Source organism: Salvelinus alpinus, chromosome 37 (genome assembly GCF_045679555.1).
Source record: "Salvelinus alpinus chromosome 37, SLU_Salpinus.1, whole genome shotgun sequence".
Taxonomy (NCBI): domain Eukaryota; kingdom Metazoa; phylum Chordata; class Actinopteri; order Salmoniformes; family Salmonidae; genus Salvelinus; species Salvelinus alpinus.
The window spans coordinates 15323114-15336064 of NC_092122.1; the positions used below are offsets into that span (position 1 = coordinate 15323114).

A 12951-nucleotide genomic window follows, 5' to 3' on the forward strand; every position below is an offset into this window, starting at 1 on the left:
ATGCACAATGGGGACAGGAGAGCACTTGTAACCATGAAGAGGCTGCTAAATCCTTGATATCAGAGATGACATGAAATAAATCACAATAGTCACATCAGCACGACATTATCACAAACACACATTATGTATATGTACAGGTAAGAAATGACCACATAGAAGAGATGAACAATTTCATCTATTAAGCAAAATATTTGCAGGGCTTTAAAAAAATATATATGTGATTCTTGTGATGTTAATGCAAAGTGCAGTATTTTAAACTTAATGGAATCAAGGTCCATGCTGAGTATATGTCAGGATACCATTATGTTCGGTAACATCTCCACACATCTGCAATGTCAAAACGTCATCCTCAGTCTGTGTGATTGACAGGAGAGATAATCAGAGGAGCAGAGTTTTCATCCCCAAAATTAGCACAAGGTCCTAAGTATGGATATAGTTTCTTAGCGAAGGCGCAGTCAGTGAAAGAATAGATGTGAGACCTGGCCTCTACATCATAAAAGGAGACCTGACCCTCCTCATAATCAACAAACACCCCCACCTTCTGGGGCTTCTCTCTCAGGGAGAGGAGGACAGGTGGGGAGGTACAGGCTAGGTACTTATACCTCTCCCTCAGTGCCACAGTCCAGTATTCATCCTTAGGGCTCAGTGTGATATTTCCCTTCCTGTTGATGGACTCTCTGGCCACTCCTAAATCCCACTTAGTCTTTCCCTTAACAGTCACCTCATAGTAGAATCTTCCTGAGGAGACACATTTATTTCCAAGGACACAGGGACAGGTGGAAAACCTTTTTGGGTTGTCAAGGAGCTCTTGTTGTTTCTGTTGATATCTCATTTCTTTCCCACTTGTAGACAGGATGATATAGGGGTTTGCCGTATCAGGGTCCAGAGTCACATCCACTGCATAGCGCTGCACCCTCTTCAATGACTTTATCCATCTCTTTATTCAGTGTCTCCCCCAGTTGGGACACAACTCTCTTCCCAGTTCCCACATACAGATCACTGTGAACACTGATCTTAGACCAGTCCTTGGTGGGTGGAAGGGTGCAGAGATGGGAAGCTCTGGAGGAGGTGGTCCTCAGTGTGTGAGAGCTGCTCCTCTGTAGCTCATTCATTTCCTGCTCCAGCTCTTTAATGAGCCCTTCAGCCTGCCTCTCTGCTTTTTTATGCTTCTCTTTGACCACCTCAATGAGCTCAGCCTGACTTCTCTCAATGGAGTGCACCAGAGCAGTGAATACCTGCACACTGTCTAATATCTTTCTCTCTGCAACTCTCTTGCTGAGCTCTACAGAGTGTTTGATCCCCTTAACCTTTCTAGATCTTGCATGCATCATCTGCTGTACTTCTGCCATCATCTTCCCCAGTTCAGCCATCTTCTCTCCATACTCTTCCTCTTGAGGGACTGTGTTGTGAGTCTTGTGGTCTGCCTCAGTGCAGGTCTGACACACACACACACACACACAGACACACACACACACACACACACACACACACACACACACACACACACACACACACAGACACACACACCTGATCACTCCTACAGAACAGCTCCAGGAGTCTGTCATGCTTCTTACACATCCTGTCTACCAGGTTCTCCACAGTGTTGATCAGCTTGTGTCTCTTTAAGGCTGCGATTCTCTGATGAGGCTCCAGATGAGTCTCACAGTAAGAGGTCTGACACACTAGGCAGGACTTCAGGGCCTTGAGCATCTCATCCCAGTGCAGATGTCACAGCAGACTTCCTCCAGATTTGGCAGGGAGTTGGTCAGAGCTGCTGGTGGCTTTCACTTGAACTGATTTCCTGAACTGAGCAGCCATCTCAGAAATGATTGTATTGATGAACAGATCTGGTCTCCTATAAAATGTTTATTTATTTTTATTTATTTTTACACACGGGACACTGGCACATCATTGCCATCCCAGTACCTGATACAGGCCATGCAGAAGTTGTGTCCACATTGAATAGAGACCGGCTCAGTGAACACATCCAGACAGATAGAACACAGGAACTGCTCTTCAGACAGGAGACTGCTGGAGGACACCATATCTAGACAGAGACCAAGGTAAAACCATAAAACATTTCTTGGAATCAGTCAGCTCTTGATAGTTAACTTTGGCCTACTGTAGCACAGAAAAAAAGGAGAATACACTTACATTTAGAGCTGATCTTCAAATGTCCATGTTAATCTCTCTACTCACCCGCATGTGTTTGTGGATACGATTTGTGTTGTTCTTTCGGTTAGTGCGGTTAAAAGAGGTCCAAAGAAATAGGAGACTGAATTTCACTAACAGTTTTCGAAAGATCTGGGGAGTTTGGTCTCATGCACAACTTACTGTGTGTTTTAGCTTCACTTCAGAGAAATGACATTGAAAACACACTTCTTTCTTGGAACAATTAACTACACACAACCCAAGAGCACTCACTTGAACAACCCTTATAGCCCTATTCTGATTGGACCATTTCGTTTTGCATGGCCCCGGGTGGGTGGAGAATTCACTTAAGGACCAATGAAATGGTCTGAAATATGCAAACTCCACCGACCCGGGACACCGGGCCATGCAAAACGAACCGGGCCAGGCATTGAACTGCAGACTTCTCATCAAACACGTATCTCTAGACCACATGTCCTCTCCAGACCACATGTCCCTGAACTGTGGATTCTCTCCTTGTGAACATGGGAGAGACACTCCCAAAACCAGGAGTGGTGTGTTGTTGTGAAGCTCATTTGTGCTGGTTAGTCATGCATAACGGGGACAGGAGAGCACTTGTAACCATGAAGAGCCTGCTTAATCATTGATGTTCATCAAGACCGGAGTGTCCGCATTGATATGCACACAGCATCCCAGATCAAAGAGGAGGTGTGTCGCAACATCTGCTTACCAGTGATAAACTACCACTAACCAACATGCACCCGTCAGGAAGAGAGGCAGGCGCTCATTAGATGCAGTTAGTATTGCTCTCCTGATGGAACTGTCTACAATCTGTTGTGATAAGATGGGAGGCAACCACTAAAGAAATATTCATTAATGGACATATCTGTTGCTGGCATGATGGTACACATTCCTTAAACCTGAAAGGTAATCTACTCTGTAAAGGAATTCTCAGGGGACATGCTGAAGATGGTTCAGGTCTCTATGGTTCCATGATATGGTGAAGTTGTCCGACAGCATCCAACCACGACTTTTCACAGGAGTTTTATTTGGAGGCGACAGGCAGCTTGCTGGTGGCCTGTCAGGTAGGTTAGTGCTATCCGGGGTTCCTTGGGACATCCCTACCCTGAACTTAACCATAATTCTTACCTAACCCGTTCCTTGACCATTTTCAACGTTAACTTCAACGGAGTAGGGACGTCCCAAGGATCCCGGATAACAAGGACCACTCGTCAGATAGGAGGAATCCGTTAAACCGTTTGAAAGTGATGCCAACATATCAGCCTTCCTTCTCCTAGACAGAAAGAACATACAGACAGACACACAACACCACCAGTGGTATAAAACTGTCATTACAGTGATTTATTATAATGAACCATGAAAATAGCCAACCAGTGCAGTGTTTGAGTCTCTCTCCTCTGCACAAACATACTCACTCACACACACACACACACATAATAATAAAGACTACACTGAATAGTCCAGAGAGGAAAAACTAAATAAAAAGTGCTATTGTCACAGAAACATTCATCTTTGCCAAGAAGAGCGCTCGTATTTACAACCAGATTCCAAAATGGGATGGGAGCCAATTGTACAAGCATAGGAAAGAAAAGAAGCAAATATATACAACCTGTTTCCGGAGAAAGCTGGAGTAACCACCTATACATTAAATTACAATTTCTACAAATAACCATTGATATTCAAAAATAAACCGCTAACGTCCTACCTACGGGTGAGACCTCACTCTGGCTACCTCAGAAGACTACTGCACTCGTTTCACGCTATCACTCTTACTTTCTATCACTTCCCTTTCTCCCACTGACACACAGGACAGACAGACACACACATACAGTCCATACACACACACACACACGAGTGCAGCCTGCTGGGGCAGTGAAGCGGTCTCCCAGAAGAACATTTTCTGAATCACTGCAGCGGTGCACAGATATTTGTTACACAGAGGAATAAAAATAATAACTCTATTTTTTCTCTATACAAAAAGCTTTCTGTTTGCTATAATGAGCCACTAGATAAAACGAATAAACGGTGTAGAAGAGCAGACAATAGACAAAGAGAGGAAGAAGTGAAAGGCGGACTAACTGACGAAGGGGGGTGGAGGCTGGAATGTACATTGATACAGAAAGTGCGGGACCGTACAATAGAAGTCCAAAACAGACAGACGGTCAGGCACTCTCTCCGCCACAGGAGGGAAATTCAAAAGAAAACGGAAGGAGGGACGTCGGAGAGAGTGGGATGAGCACCGGGGGAATCATCCATCTTCATTTCAGACACAAAGTCTCTTAATAAGATTGTTTCACAGTCCTTGTTTTCAGTTTGTCCTTTAAAAAGCACCCCTTTATCCCACCTTCTCCTGTTTTTCCATTGGCCATGTGTTCAGGTACATAGAAAATATTTACAGCTTTTGTTGCTTGTTGTGTTCCGCTGTCGTCAAGCTCCTCTCAGAGTGAGTTCACAGGGACTGGCAGGGCCAAGGGGGAGGCCTGCATGGAGGCGGTCAGTGCCAACGTGTTCCGCTGGGCATCTGAGTGGCGGTGGGCACGGCCTGGGCCGGCTGAGTCTGCTGCTGGGGAGGGGGAGGAGGGGGGGGCAGTCCAGTCTGCTGGTGGGGCGGGGGGTAGGTGGAGGGGGGCACAGAGGGGTTAGCTGTGTGCATCAGCGGGGTTGGAAAGCCCCCCAAGTTCTGAAAGTGGTGAGGGGGCTGCACTTGCATGGGGACACTGGTGGAGGAGGCAGAAGGGGGGGGTGGAGGAAGAGGCAGGCCCTGGTTGAGTGACAGGAGGGTGCTGGCACTGGGCTGCTGCAGCTGGTGGGTCTGGCCCTGTGGGGGAGGGGGCGGAAGGGGAGGGAGGGAGGACTGGGGGGCTGTGGTCAGGAGGAGCTGGTGCTGCTGGACAGGAGGAGGCTGCAGGTTAACGTGCAGCAGGGCCGGGCCGGGCCCAGGGTGTTGTGGTGGGGGAGGGGGTGGAGGAGGGGGAGTGGTAGAGCTCTGGTAGTGCAGGGCGTGGTGAGGAAGAGTCTGCAGGAGGGGCTGGGCTCCAGGGGGGAATGGGGACGTCACGGCAGGCTTGAACCCAGGGAAGGATCCCACGGCGGGGGCTGACTGGCTGGGGAAGTAGGCCGCTGAGGCTGGAGGTGCTGGTGGAGGAGGGGGAGGCGGAGCGGACTGTGGGCTGTACTGGGAGAAGGGGGGCAGCCCTGGTTGAGCCTGTGGCTGGGACTGAGGAGGAGCAAAGAGGAAGGCCCTCTGGCTGCGGTAAGGGGAGCCCTGGGCCTGGGGGTTGGGGGAGTGGAGGAGTGAGGGGGCAGGGTAGGGGGCAGCAGGGTGCAGCTTGGTGGGGGTCAGGGGGGCTGTCTTGGGTACGGCAGGCTTGCTGGGCTGCTGTGGGGTGGCCTGGGAGGGGGTCCGAGGCCGGCTGTCATTCTCCTCCTCCTTCACTGGGCGACTGCCAGGCTGGGACGGGCTGCTGGGGCCAGGAGAACACGGCTAGGGAGGAGAGAGAGACTGAGCGAGGGAACGGGTAAGTCATGAACAATAACAGCCTACATCAGGGGTAGGCAACTACATTCAGCCGTGGGAGGATCTTTGTTGGAACGAATGGTTGGGGCGCACACTTCAAACTGACTACAAAAAGAAGTTGTATTTGAAAATAACAATCATGTCATACCTTGATTACATTGAGACACCATCACATCTCTTATTCTTTGTGGGAATACTTGAGAACAGATTTCCTGAATTAAACACATTTTTTGCAGAATTTTACAAACCAAAAACTAAAATCAAAACATTGATGGTTTTGGCCTGTTGCCGACCCCTGGCCTACACTATAGGCTGTGTGATGGCTGTGTTTGGCAGCAGCATGTACTTCACATTACTGTTGGAGCCAGAAAGCAGAATGTTTCTTACCGTGTGGGTTGGGGTCCTCTGCAGGCTAGGAGATGAACAATCTCTGACTGGGGCCTCACTGCCCTCGGTCTCTCCATCTGAAACAAGCACACATTATTACAATTAAACTATCATCAGTAAAGAAGTTATGTCCAAGTGGTGTGTGTGTGTGTACCTTTGTCCTTGCTGTGGTCACTAAGCGACAGGGCTCTGTGGTAGCCACGCTCTCTTGCCTGCTCCACCGAGGTGGACGAGGTCCACTGTCCCTCTCCCTCCTCTCTCTCCCCCTCGACGGGGGGCTCTGTGTCCTCGCTGGGCTGGGGGGTATTTGACTCAGGCGGGGTGGGGGCCACTGCAGCAGGGGCCACTGGAGCTTGGGCCGGAGCCAGGGGTGGAGGCTCTTGGGTGGTCTCCATGGGCAGAGGGAACATCTCCACCAGGGTAGGTGTTGTAGAGACAGGCGAGCCGCATTCCATTTTGGAGCCGCTGCGCCGCGCCTCACGCTGACGTTTCCTGTACTCCAGCAAAGACACCTGGGAAAACATATGACATCACACGAAAACAAACATACCTTTATCAGTCCAGGAACCGTAACACAGCGTGAATGGGCAGGCTGAATAGAGAATATAGCAACTCACCTTTTTCTTCTGTGGGGGATTCTGTCCTGACCCTCCCTCTCCGGTGCTGTCTCCACTTAGTGAACGAGAGAAGGCCAGGGTTCCCCCCTCCTCAGGGCAGGGGTAGAAGAGAGACCCTGCAGCCTCTGTGAAGGGTCCTGCTGCCAAGGGTACTGGTACTGTCACTGTCACTGCCACAACACCAGCCCCAGCCACAGCCACCGCCTCAGGCCTGAAGGCCAAGATGGGCTCCAGGGTGTGTGAGGGGGTAAGGTCCCTCAGGTTAGAGTTGATGGGGGAGAAGGACAGACCCCCTGGCCCTGACAGACCCACTCTCTCTGGACTCTTCATCCAGGGGGGGAGGAGGGAGGAAGAGGCTGGGTCTGTGGAGGAGGGGGCCTCGCTGCTGCCCTCGGCCCCTGTCTCTGGCCCCTCCTCTCCCACACAGTCCTGGGACTCGGCGGTGGGGGGCTGGGGGCTCTGGGGGGCGCTGGTCTTGGCCTCGTGGGGGGGCAACACATCCAGACTGGGAGCCCTGACCACTACACAGGGGGAGGAGAGCAGCGAAGGTGGCCACTCAGCCTCTTGGGGGCTGGGTCTGCGACTGCCCTCCGGTGAGCTGTCCAGGGAAGACTCGCTCTGTGGACACAGGAACAGAGATATTAACACATCGTTCACTTCCCTCTATGAGTGTGTGTGTGTTTGTAGGTGAGAGTGTGTGTCTTACTTCCTGTGGGGCACTGAGTGTGTGTGTGGGGGTGCTAGGTAGAGGCTCGGGGCTCGGCTCCTCCGTACGGGTGATGCGGGGTGGCGTGGCCAGCAGCAGGGGTGTACCCGGCGTCTCTGATAGGTCGGCCCGGGTTGGCGTGGCGCAGGGAGAGCCGTAGGGGGTGGAGCTCTCTGACATGCAGGCGTCCAGCGGACACAGACCCAGGCGCCGCTTCTTCAGAGGAGTGGGCAACTCTATCACACACACACACACACAGAGAGAGGAAGGAAAGGAAGGGTTACTCACATGCAAAGAAACAGACAAGTCTTGCATACAAGACTTATGGTCCTTCTAAGTGATGAGAAACACATTCCTGAGTCCTCACCAGAGTCCTCACCTGGTAAGGTGCAGCTGCCGTTGTAGGGGAGGGGGCTGTCAGAGTCCCCGTTGATAGGGGGGCTGAGAGGGCCCTCACTAGGCATGACCAGGGTGGGCCGGCCGCTGCTGGGTGGAGGGGTGGTGGTCTCCTCCTCTAGAGCCTGCTTCAGCCAGCGCTGTGGGGAGAAGACAGGGAGGGAGAGGACTTAAGACATGTCAACCACAAACACAAATCACGTTCACTGATCTCCAAGGCAGCTACATCTTAGAAAACCTAAGTCTCTGTTACTGACAATAATACGGTTAACCCCGGCAGTCTGTCCCTCTGCCGGTTAACCCCGGCAGTCTGTCCCTCTGCCGGTTAACCCCGGCAGTCTGTCCCTCTGCCGGTTAACCCCGGCAGTCTGTCCCTCTGCCGGTTAACCCCGGCAGTCTGTTTTTCTACCCTGCAGCTATACCTGACAGCTAACACTCTCTCCATTCCCCTGTGAGGTGGTGAACAACATACCTTCTTGCAGGAGCCTGAGGTGGGCGGCGTGTCGGGCAGCTCGCGGGAACGCCGGCGTCCGGTGGGCACCCCAGGGGTGGTGGGGCTGCGGTTGGCCAGGAAGGGCGAGGAAAAGCGGACGTAGTGTTTAGGCGTGCTGTAGACGTGCGGGCTGGGGCCCATGCCGGGCAGGGCATTGAGCTGGGTGGCCAGCACCTCAGGGTCGCTGCTGATTCTCAGGGGCCTCTCCGGGACCGGCTCTGGGGTCCGCAATGATCGCTCCTGCTTGTCGACGCACCACTCACTCACTAAGTGCTGTAGAGAGACAAAGAGAGAGAGAGCTTTAGTCAGAAGCACACTGCATTTAATTATAGTATTGAGTGACATTTCACTAGAAGGAATAGAACATTCCTATTAGTCTAAATAGAATAGTGACTAGTCGTGTTTAGGGGTGAGCACTGAGCCATGGCTAGGGTACCTTTTTAGTTTTAGGGTACTTCTGCCCGGAGCGGTTTCTGTCAGGGGCCGGGGAGCCACTGTAAGGGGGGCTGGTGTCGGGGGCATGGGAGGAGAGGGCCTCTGGTTCGGGGTCCCTGGAGGCCTCTACGTCTGGGCTATCATTGGCCAGGGGGTCCAGGAGTTCCCCGGGCGAACCGGGAGGTATGTCAGAGCAGGTGCTGATGGTGCGCGCTCGCCGCCTCTGCTGCCCGATGTGGGTGCGGCTCCGCGAGAAGCTCTTCCTCTGCTTGCTGCCTCGCAGCTTGGCCGGCGTGGGCTTGTTGAGACTCGGCTCCTCCTTCACCTCTAGCAGAGGCTGGGAGAGACAGGGTTAGGATAGAGTACAGTAGCATAGTTTTGGATGGGTTTATAGTCACCTTCAGCTAACCCTTCAGATTATTGACAACATCCTCTTTTATACTAACGACCTGGTGGAACCAATGTGTCAGAGAGAGTGCAGGCATAAAGAACATGTTGAGTCAACTATCACTTACCGTCATGATATTAGGAGACTGCATGTCGGCCTCGGGGGTGGCAGGGGGCTCCTCCTTGATGCCCCCTTCTGACTTGGTGCCAATCTTCTCCAGGGCCTGCTCCCGCCTCTTCTCCCTCTTCTCCATGCGGGCAAAGGCCTGCAGGATGGCTTCCATCTTCCTCTCTTCACGGGTCTGTAGAGGAGAGGACAGAGCAGTAAGCGTTAGTCCACGTGGCCTAGTCTCCTGCCCCACTGGGCCTAGAGGGGGAGGTTATTGCAACACAGGACAGGCAAGAGGCAGTCTGAATAGCTAGCTGGCAGAGAAAAAAACTGCGGCGGCGCAGAACCACAGAAAAAGGACCACCATTTCCCCTTTCAGTGGAGGAAAAAAACCAATGGAGATAGAACAAGTAAAAACCCTGTTGATGTGAGAGACCAAACTAACTGGAACTGGGAGGTGCTGGGAGGTGGGAACGTAACATTAGCCCTTACCAAACCATTCAGGGTGTGTGGTTTATAACACCACGGCTGCCTCCACCAGACTAGTTTTACCACCCCCAGTAGCAGAGACACACTGGGGTCTGCCACAGGGCCGGTCAGTGGAGAGAAGATGGAGGTGGGGGGGGGGGGGGGGGAGTATGTTTGTCAGTTAGTGGGGTCCCCTATGAGGTGGAGGGGAAGGCAGGCAGGCGGGGGTATGTTTGGGGGTGGGTGGGGGTTGGTGCGTCAGGTTTACCTCCGGTTTACTCAGTCCCAGACAGCTGGAGGCCCCCACGCCTTGCAGATGGGACTCCTCCGCTGGGCTGGCCTGAATGGTTTACAGAGAGACAGCCTGGTTTAGAAGACAAGAGGCCCGGCCCCCCCTAATAACACACATAGAACATACACACACCACCACGGTTCCCCACTCTAGGGGCTTCAGTGTGTCGCCGACCCTCAGGGATCCTCTGAGACAGGTGGGGGTGTGGAGAGGTGACCTGGCCACTACAAGGTTATGAAGGAGGGGAGAGAAGAGGGGGGCAGATAGGGAGAATGGCTGCCTTATGCCTGTAGACACATGTCCAGTCAGGGCTTCTTCACCATGTCTGCTTACACCAGCATATCCAGTAGGAAGACTTTATTTGGGCTGAATGAATGAACAGTGATTTCAACACAACCCACCACCACTGGAACTCAGCCACATGTTCACCACCTCACCACAGTGTCATTAACCACATACTGAACCCACGACACATGGAAAGAAAACGAAGACATTAGCAACCAACCCAATCACCAACTTTCACCAAGGTTGATGACAAGCAACTACATACCATCTGCAACACCCAAAACCGGACCTTAGTGCAACCAACATATTAACTGTGTGTTCCATGCCGTGCCTGTATCCCTGGCGCCAAACCGGATCTTTAACATGAGTGTGGGAGACATACCATGCCTAACACACACAGACATCACCAGTGTTAAGAGCCCATGCAGACAGGGCATTGTTGTGGATGCGTGGTTGAACACCATACATACACCAGACCAGAGGGTGACTGTTACGTCAGAGGACGACAGTGAATCCAGAAGCTCTTTCTTCCACAGTAGAGGGGGGTTCCTCCTCCTGGACCAGCTTGCAGCTTCCCCTGGAGGGAGGCAGGCTATTGGATGTCCCAGACTCAATAAGGCCATGGCAACAGAGAAGTCGCGCCCAGCTTACCCTCACCCCCTTCTCTCTCGCTCAGGGCTATTTAGCAGAGAGAGAGCCAGTCCATTGGCCAGAACGATGAGTCAGCGCTTTACACCTTGGGCCTCGTCGTGTGAAAGGGAGCTGACAGCAGGGTAATTTCCAGAGTGTGTGTGTGTGTGTGTATATGACAGAGGCAGAGCGTGCCAGAGTGTGTGAGCCCAACTCTAGGTCACCAGAGCTCGTTAGCAGGGGAGAGGAGATTAATTGGTCATTTCAAAACAGTTGGCCAATTCTGTACGTGAGGCTCATACTCAGACACACAGGGAGAATTCCAGTACTTACGTGTGTTGAGGCTAGGGCTCTTATTAACTCAGCTAATTAGAGAGGAGGAGGAGGGGGTAGGGGGGGCCTGTGGCTCTGGAGGGCCCAGAATGGTGCAATGTGTGATGGTTTAGCAAATTAACTATTAAATAAATGAGGAAAATATGTATAATGATGACCAAAACACAGAGCCTCAGTGTTTGAGGGCTCTGCCAGAGGAAGTGAGTGAGCGACAGAGAGCGGGGGGGACCCCGCGGGCTAGACTACACAGCAACAGGATGAGGCAGAGACAGCAGAAGCAGGGAGGTGAGGGGGGGTTGTGGGGGAAACCACCACCACACAAACAGTGACCCATACCAGCAAGGATGAGCTTTTTCCTATGGGGGGGGGGGGGGGGGTTATGGGCTGCACACAGCAGGGCGCGCTGCAGCCCTGGCTCACAGAACTTACCATCTTCCTCTTTCTCTCTGCAATGGTCTCCTCTGACTCCATCTCTACTTCACTGCTAACGGAGTTATCAGGCTGGTCTTCTACACCCTCTAACTCTGTAGGATCCTGTTAGAGGGGGAGAGGTGCTTTATCATGGCACTGACCAACCACAGGCAGTCTGGCTACAGACTAGAGGGTCTAGAGCAGTGAGGTGGTAGGTGGGGAGGGGGGGGGGGGAGTGACAGTTGGGGGCACTGACTGGGGACGTGGTGGGTTTGTCTGTCCACAAACTTGCTCAGAGCTTGTATTCGGTCCTAGGCAGTCAGAATAACATTGAAACGCAATCGTACCCCTTATCAAAGAAGAGCGAGAGACCAGGCTCACTTCTGTAGTGCCTTGTGATACATTGTTTTGAGCCCACTCCCAACAACTACCATGTAACCAACAACTACCCGGTCATATGTCAAGTTGTGGCTCGTGGTCACACAAAGGTCTGTTTGTGCACAATGACAGATGTGGACAGCTTCCCTATTCAGCGCGTTCAGTTCATGGTTTGTGCGTGTTGTTCTGATAGAGATGCCTCGCACTTCATCTCTGACGTCAGAGCCTCTATCACCGTTCCTCATTCTAGACCAGGCCTGGGAAACTCCAGTCCTCGGGGGCCTGATTGGTGTCACACCTTTTCCCCATCCCTAGCAAACACACCTGATTTAAACTAATTCCATTCTAAACTGAAGATCATGATTAGGTGATTATTGGAGTCAGGTGTGTTAGCTGGGGAAAGACACCAATCAGGCCCCAGAGGACTGGAGTTGCCCAGGCCTGTTGTAGACCATACATCAGTCTAACCAGTCTCCATAAACCATGCTTCTGTGTGCTTCCCTCAGATCAGTCCTTAAAAATCACTCATCGTGGGAACTACCAGTCCCTACCACAGAAGCAACATGCTTGCCGATAAGACCTATGGCCTGGGTCGGGGTTATTAGACAACGCAACAAAATGTTTTGCAATGGAATAGGAAAACAGACATTTCTTATTGGACACCTTCAGATTGTACCTCTCAGTTTCACTGAGCGTTTCTCAGCTTTACTGAGCTTTCTCTCTGCGTGTAACACTGAGTAGAGGGATGCCTAGTAGTGCGTTCAGGAGCTCCTGCAGCAGGGAGGACACAGCGTGTTAGCATGTCTCATCTGCCACTAGAGGGCTAGACACGGCATGGTGAGAGAGATGGCTGGGTGCAGGATTGGGCTTTGGGCCAGGGAGAGGGGGAACCAAGATGGATGATAGAGGAATACAAGTAGTCTACTAATGGATAA

The 12951-nt window shown here is 52.1% G+C and overlaps 2 protein-coding genes across 17 annotated transcripts in view; both read right to left on the bottom strand.

Moving 5' to 3' along the window:
* Positions 1–349: 349 nt before the first annotated feature.
* On the bottom strand, positions 350–1710 carry LOC139565717 (E3 ubiquitin-protein ligase TRIM21-like). The gene is made up of 4 exons (XM_071386220.1): positions 1528–1710; positions 914–1436; positions 511–738; positions 350–354 (listed from the first exon to the last, which is right to left on the bottom strand). Exons 1-4 carry the CDS (start codon positions 1708–1710, stop codon positions 350–352), a joined length of 939 nt encoding a protein of 312 aa, XP_071242321.1.
* Positions 1711–3487: 1777 nt separating this feature from the next.
* The window catches only part of LOC139566026 (inactive histone-lysine N-methyltransferase 2E-like), a 37520-nt gene continuing 28056 nt past the window's right edge, over positions 3488–12951 (bottom strand). For 7 of the 16 annotated variants that reach the window (XM_071386840.1, XM_071386843.1, XM_071386838.1 and 4 more), the window contains exons 12-22: positions 11657–11761; positions 9956–10027; positions 9239–9412; positions 8725–9060; positions 8268–8561; positions 7767–7935; positions 7400–7635; positions 6694–7311; positions 6231–6588; positions 6077–6153; positions 3488–5656 (exon numbers count right to left, since the gene is read on the bottom strand). In XM_071386840.1, coding sequence (XP_071242941.1) covers positions 4667–5656; positions 6077–6153; positions 6231–6588; positions 6694–7311; positions 7400–7635; positions 7767–7935; positions 8268–8561; positions 8725–9060; positions 9239–9412; positions 9956–10027; positions 11657–11761 — 3429 coding nt within the window. In that variant the 3' untranslated portion in view covers positions 3488–4666. Of the gene's footprint in view, positions 5675–5837; positions 5902–6076; positions 6154–6230; positions 6589–6693; positions 7312–7399; positions 7636–7766; positions 7936–8267; positions 8562–8724; positions 9061–9238; positions 9413–9955; positions 10028–11656; positions 11762–12951 lie in introns of all 16 variants that reach the window. The other 9 variants (XM_071386853.1, XM_071386847.1, XM_071386842.1 and 6 more) reach the window with 6 other exon arrangements.

Coding starts and splice junctions, on each gene's coding strand:
- LOC139565717 (XM_071386220.1), bottom strand. CDS start 1,710: ATGCTCAAGGCCCTGAAGTCCTGCCTAGTGTGTCAGACCTCTTACTGT. Junction 1,437..1,527: donor TGTTCTGTAGGAGTGATCAG/GTGTGTGTGTCT, acceptor TGTGTGTGTCAG/ACCTGCACTGAGGCAGACCA. Junction 739..913: donor GGATAAAGTCATTGAAGAGG/GTGCAGCGCTAT, acceptor GTGTCTCCTCAG/GAAGATTCTACTATGAGGTG.